This window comes from Taudactylus pleione, unplaced genomic scaffold, assembly GCF_031769625.1.
Source record: "Taudactylus pleione unplaced genomic scaffold, aTauple2 ptg000788l, whole genome shotgun sequence".
In the NCBI taxonomy this organism is placed as follows: domain Eukaryota; kingdom Metazoa; phylum Chordata; class Amphibia; order Anura; family Myobatrachidae; genus Taudactylus; species Taudactylus pleione.
In genome coordinates this window covers 233617-240000 of record NW_028285190.1, presented here as the reverse complement: position 1 = coordinate 240000, position 6384 = coordinate 233617, and the positions used below count along the sequence as shown (strand labels likewise).

The window sequence follows — 6384 nt, the reverse complement described above, 5'->3', positions numbered from 1 at the left end:
AATATTGCATGCAATGCTCCATACACCCCAACCCCAATTGCAACTGTATCTACTGGTACATGTATATAAAACAACCAGTGTTTCGATCACTGGCTGGACATCCCAGATTGCATGCAGGTCTAATCATTTATAATTAGTTTGACAATGTCTGTCATGTCCTTACGTCCCCTGGAATAAACCTGACCTGTTACTGGCGCTTGGGGAAACTAGTAACTAACACTTCTGCAGAACTGTCATCTCTTTAAAGTAGCGTCATAAGGACTTTTTAAGTTGCATATTTTCTTAGACACCTGTGCCAGCTGTATACACAATAAGGCTTCAAGGGAATCCAGCAATCTTTCCCAAATTACTGAATGTACAGGTATATTATAAACCTATTTCCTTCAGGCTCCAGAGAGTATGCAGTCTTCTGAGGACTCGGAGTCCAGGAAAGATTCCTCCTCAGATGTGTTCAGTGACTCAAACAAGGAAGGATACTTGTATTTCCGGCAGCTGGTCACCGACAAGGGAAAGGTAACCAATCGAGTCTCTTTAAAATGCGTTAGCAATCTTGTGACGAATGGCAAACCTTCATGTTCTTTTTCCACAGTTGCATGTCACTGATAGTACCATCTAGTAGTACTTGGCTTTTCCCAGAACCAAACATTTGTTTATACTGTGATGGTCCTGCTACTAATATTAAATTGGTCTTATCGTAACCGAAACCAGCATTGACGCATATTTTTACCCAGTTAGTATTGAAATTTTGCTGAACCACTGCCCTTCTCATGTGCATGTGAGAGCAGGGGTTATAGGCAGGAACGGGAGGAGATGCATTAAAGAGAGTTATAGGTAAGGGCTTCAGAAACCAGTCTGCAGACCATTCAGTTCTTAGCGATGTGCGCCCGGGGCGGTTATGTGGACACAACACAACGTTTTATCTTCGCTCTTTTTGCTCGCACCTCAGAGATTCGCAATAAAAAGAGCAAAGATTCTGGTCATTGTAATATGCACAGACGAACGTCACGGTGATGTCTGACGTCCTGTAGCTGATAATTCACTGATCCGATGAGCAGCGTTTTCATGAAAGTTAGTTCAGCCCAGAACTGTATGTATGTGATAGGTCCACTTTATATTGCTAAATCCATTGTTGTTACGTATGCCAATCCACTTGTTCACCCGATAGCTGTCAATGATATGGTGTGCTGAGATCTTTTTACTTGTCTGATGAGAGAAACTCTCGGCTTCACTAGGGGCAACTAATCGATTTCAGCCTCCACATGATAGCAGTTTAGTCTACGATAAACTAAGTGGTCACGTGTGAGCAAGTTATGAAGCTGTCCTGACTACAGACTAGTTTGGTGCACAGAGAGCCTGATTCAGGGGTGCACGCGATCTGTCAATGTTTTCAGTCCGCGCTTATGCATCTTAGTCACACTGAGCATGTGTCCCGATGGTTACCGCTCTAAGACGCAGACCGAAAATGCACGCTGAGAGATACCATTTCGGTTGGAGTTTTTTGGGTGGTAACGGGTGGCTATCCAGGTGCAGCCATTTACAGATGGAGAAGTTACACCTGCAAATCTGATGGTGCATCTTAATATGCACAGCGGCAGATTAGCGCTGCAGCCAGTGGGTGTCTCAGTAAGAAGACCATCGGCCGCGACATTAACATAAAGACTCAGTCGCGCTCCGGGAGAGGATGCAGTTGCAGCTGCAATATTGTGCAGCTCTGAGTCAGGCCCTCATTTACTAGTGTTCTGTTTATCCGGGTATATTTATGCTCTCTACAGCAGCAGGCACACATGTTTGATCGACCAGCTAAACGATATTTCGGTGGTACACACGTAGCGATAACAAGTAATCATTTGAACGATAACTATATTGATCATATCATTATCGTTCATATTGTGCATTTTTCAGGACCGACCAACGGTGCGTGGCCACGTATGGACGATATCGTCCATCGGCCGTGCATGCAGGCCAATTTGCTCGATATCGAGCAGCTTACTATAGGAACCCGTGATCATTGATCGCGGGTCGCTATAGCTGTTGGTGGTGTGCTGGATGATCAATATCGATCATCCAGCACACCAGGGTGGGTGCAGGACGATCAGCCAGCTATATCGTATCACTGGCTGATCGCTATGTGTGTGCACACCATTACACAAATAATTTAAAAAAACTTTTTGCTTTAAATCTATAGACCTGATGAGCATATCACTTGGCATGTAAAATAAGTCTGGTAATTAATGTCAATGGTAAATTGCAGTAGTCCTATATGTTTGCAGAGAGTCGGTGGCAGCCTGAGGCAGTGGAAACAGATGTATGTCGTGTTGAGGTGCTCATCCTTATATTTGCACAAAGACAAGAAGGAGCAGACCGGACACTCGTCTTCTCAGTCTGAAGAGGAACAACCAATAAATATTAACGGATGCTTGGCTGATATATCATACAGTGAAACCAAGCGGAAAAATGTATTTCGTGTTACCACTGCTGACCGGGAGTATCTCTTCCAAGCTGAAGACAGAGAGGATATGCTGGCATGGATTAAAGTCATAAGGGAGAATGGCAACCTGAATGACGAGGTACTGGATGCACTTTGTTACCTGTGTTACATAGAGCTGCTACTTCATGTCAGGGGCACATTTGTTCACTGACCATAGGACATTGTACAAGCTACATTGTGGCCTCTTGTCAGGCAATTACCGTACCATAAATTTATATTTTATACAATTCATATTTACAATAGGACATTGTACAAGCTACAGTGTGGCCTGTTGTCTGGCAGTATATGTATATATACGATAAATAGATATTTTATAGAATTCATATTTAGTCATGCAGTCTCTTTAATGTATACATTGGATCACCTTTTAGAAAATAAAACTGAAGCTCATTATGTATATTTTAATGTATATACGTTTATTGTAATTCAGTATATATTAGAAAGATTAATCAAATTTTTAGTCTGAAACTACAATCAAGTTTATATGTAGCGAATAACATAATTTTTATTATGTTTGTTATTAATTTGATTAGGTTTAGAATGTGAGTTTAAAAATATATATATTACATTTTTTTTTATTTTTATTTTTTTAAATATACCATTCCCTCACCCCTCCTCCTGTGGGAAAAGATTCCCAGCAGTATCACCCCACCCCGACCCCCCTAATCGTAATAGATCCTAGTAGCTGAGCCCCCAACCCCAGGGTCAATGGGCCCACATGTATTGGTATCCCTCTCCCCGTTCTCACTTTGTAGACCTATGTTTATTTTTAATATCTCATCTCCCCCCACCCCCTGTTACCATCCAAAAATCCTTCTTGTGGGGCGTAAATCCCCCAATACATGCCATAGCCCAAATTACCTTGCCTTATTCAAGAGCATAGCATAGCCTAGGGCAGAGGGGAGTGGGACTGGTAATCAGTCCCCCTGATGCAGCTGACGCTGAGATCACAATATTTGTGCTTGGAGGGGACGTTTGTTACGGCACATGCGCCCCCAGAGTGCCCCTCGCGTAGCAACCTAGGACATGATCCAAACCGTGATGTCGGTGGTCATATACTGCGTCATCATAGCCGGGGAGGGGTAGGAGGAGGAGGTCAGTTCTGCACATGGGCAGAATGGACTTCCTCCTCAATCGACTGGGGAGGGGGATTTGGGAAGTACGAACGACACAGATGCGGCCGTGTCGGGTAGAGCCCAGCTGGCTGCGGCCACATCACGTGTTTAAGTGGTTAAATGTATTTTAATAAGTTTTAGCAAGTTAATAAGTAATTTTTTTTTTGTAGTTATTTATTTTAAAAAGTGAATATATTGTAACATCCAGCACAGTGGTTAGCATTGCTGCCTCACAGTGCTGGACGTCACACTGATAAAGCGTGGCATCTGTGTGTTCTCCCAGTGTTAGTGGGTTTCCTCTCACACTGTAAAGGCAGAGCAGTAGGTATAAACATGTTGTAGAGTGGAACTACAAAGTTTGTGAACCCTTTAGAACTTTCGGTATTGTTGCATAAATGCACTCCGATAAAAGGAACCTAATAAAACACATAACACACAGAAAAAATCGGGAGATCATAAAGAAACACCAAGGTCATGTCACAATAACTGCAGGCCTCGCTTATTAATATTTGTGAGGCCACCTTCAGGCAAACCCTGGATAAGCATAGTCTGTATAGGAGGATAGCCAGTGGCAGCTGCTACCTGTTAATGTGAGGGGGGCTGTCCATTCTTCAGTCTGGTCCCTGATTCCTGCCAGGTGTGGTGTGCATACACAATGCATTTGGCAGGCCCCGCGACTGACGCATGTTCGCAAATGCCTGCTTCTTGGGACTGCGATGACTGCAGCCCCTAGAAGCCGGGTAGGGCTTACGGAAAGACAGAGAAGTGGCTTCCTATTGGAGGCGCTCTCTGTTAATCGCAGTCTGTCTTGGCAGTCCCAGAGAGAGATGGCACCTTCGCCCAAGCTACTGCCAGGGAAGACTCACTACAATAGAAATTTTGGGGCTGGACATGAAGCAGGGTGTTCCCGAGTACTGAATATTGTAAAATACCAAGTACTGTTATGCTGTTGTCACTTTTACATGTAGATCTGTGAGTCTTAGTAGTAGTATTCATTCTAGAACCCTGCACCTGTCACAGCCTGTGCAGTTCCTCTTTCCTGCCTGGGGTATCACTCTCAGCTCTGGTGCTTCTTGCACACTCTGGTCTGTATATCAGCATTTTGTTGCAACAGCTGAGTGTGCTAGAAGCACCAGAGCGACACCCCAGGCAGGAAAGAGGTACTGCACGGGTTGTGACATGTGCATGGTGCTAGAATGAACACTACATTAGTATACTCTAAGTCAGGGGTAGCCAACCCTGGTCCTCGAGAGCTACCAACGGTGCATGTTTTCCAGGTCTCCTCACAGAATCACAAGTGAAATAATTAGCTCCACCTGTGGATCTTTTCGAATGTGTCAGTGAGTAATTCATACACCTGTGCACCAGCTAGTTAGTCTGGAAAACGTGAACTGTTAGTAGCTCTTGAGGACCGAGGTTGGCTACCCCTGCTCTAAGTTTCATTTTGGACTAAGGCTGTAACATAACAAAATGTGGAAAAAGTGATGCGCTGTGAATACTTTCCGGATGCACTGTAGTTCTTTTCTCCTAACTTATTCAGGCACGTAGGGAGGAAATGTATCAAAGCATCCTCCTCTAGCTGGCATGTATCAAGTACATCCTTTAAAATGATAGGTAGAAGCTGCTTTGGATGCTATTGGCAACCTCTGCACTCTTTAGTTGATAGATCTACCCCTTTGAATCTTATCCAAGATACAAGATATTGACTTAGGATGGGTTTTAAAATGTTGTGATGGACATGGATTTTTTTCCATTCGTATTATTAATGATATAACTGATGTCATATAAACATTTTAAAAGTGTTATACATAACTGGCAACTTGTGGAATTCAAAGTAAAATCTTTGTTTTCCTTCTAGCAAACTGACCAAGCTAGTCGGGATCTCATAGATAAGAAGCGGAAAGACTACAACAACACAGCAATGAAGTAAGTACACAGACTGTTTCTTATTGTTGTAGAACAGGGCTATCCTTTTGGTTATTTATTTATTTTTTTAACTCTACCTCTCACCCACCAGGTCCAGTAACAAACCAGAGCCATCCCCCAAATCTGCTCGTCAGCCTTTGAGCATCCAGAATATCCTCAGCACCAGAACAGAGCAAAGGTTACTGAGCCCTCACTCTCCAAAGCAAGATCCTGACCGGAGACTGCTCAACAAAGGTTCGGAGCTCCAGTCTTGGTTTATAAGTTACATTTATTTTATTTTTCAAATTTACCAGCTGTTCTCCCAACCCACAGTGACCTCTGCAGTCCTCATTGTCTACCTTTTCTCTTCCTTCTACAACTACTATTCACCAGTTTCAAAGCCCCGGCCTGTTTCACACAGGTAGCCAGTGCCCCACCTATGTAACCTTCCAAGTACATACGATAAGCTGAGAGAACTCGTATGTGCCCGGAAATCCTGGCTTATCTCTCTAACACAAGGATAAGATTTGGACACGCCTAGGTTGGAAGACGCTGTGCTGCTGTTTAACTAAAAAATGTATTTTGAAATTTAGATTTTTTTTTTTTTTTTAATTGGGGTAGGGTAACATTGGGGTAAGGTAACATATCAAGTTATCATTCCAAAAAAACAACAACTCTGCAGTGTCTTTGAAGCATGGGTGCTGCTTTTGGAACTGAGCCTGTATTTTTTAAGAGACTCTTCGTGTCTCTTCTCTCTCATGACGGAAAACGTTGTTGACTTACAGATCAGCTCTCTGCTAATCGTATGACTCATTCGTGAATTAATTATTCCTTTATTTACACGGTCAGAAGGTTCTTATGAACTTTATTTATTTT

General features: G+C 43.0%; 1 protein-coding gene across 4 annotated transcripts in view; it reads left to right on the top strand.

Moving 5' to 3' along the window:
* Positions 1–6384, top strand: part of ARHGAP21 (Rho GTPase activating protein 21) — a 194878-nt gene that overhangs the window by 162918 nt on the left and 25576 nt on the right. For all 4 annotated transcript variants that reach the window (XM_088457850.1, XM_088457849.1, XM_088457847.1 and 1 more), the window contains 4 exons: positions 388–513; positions 2271–2567; positions 5462–5529; positions 5621–5763. In XM_088457850.1, the coding sequence (XP_088313976.1) occupies positions 388–513; positions 2271–2567; positions 5462–5529; positions 5621–5763 (634 nt within the window). The remainder of the gene's footprint in view (positions 1–387; positions 514–2270; positions 2568–5461; positions 5530–5620; positions 5764–6384) is intronic.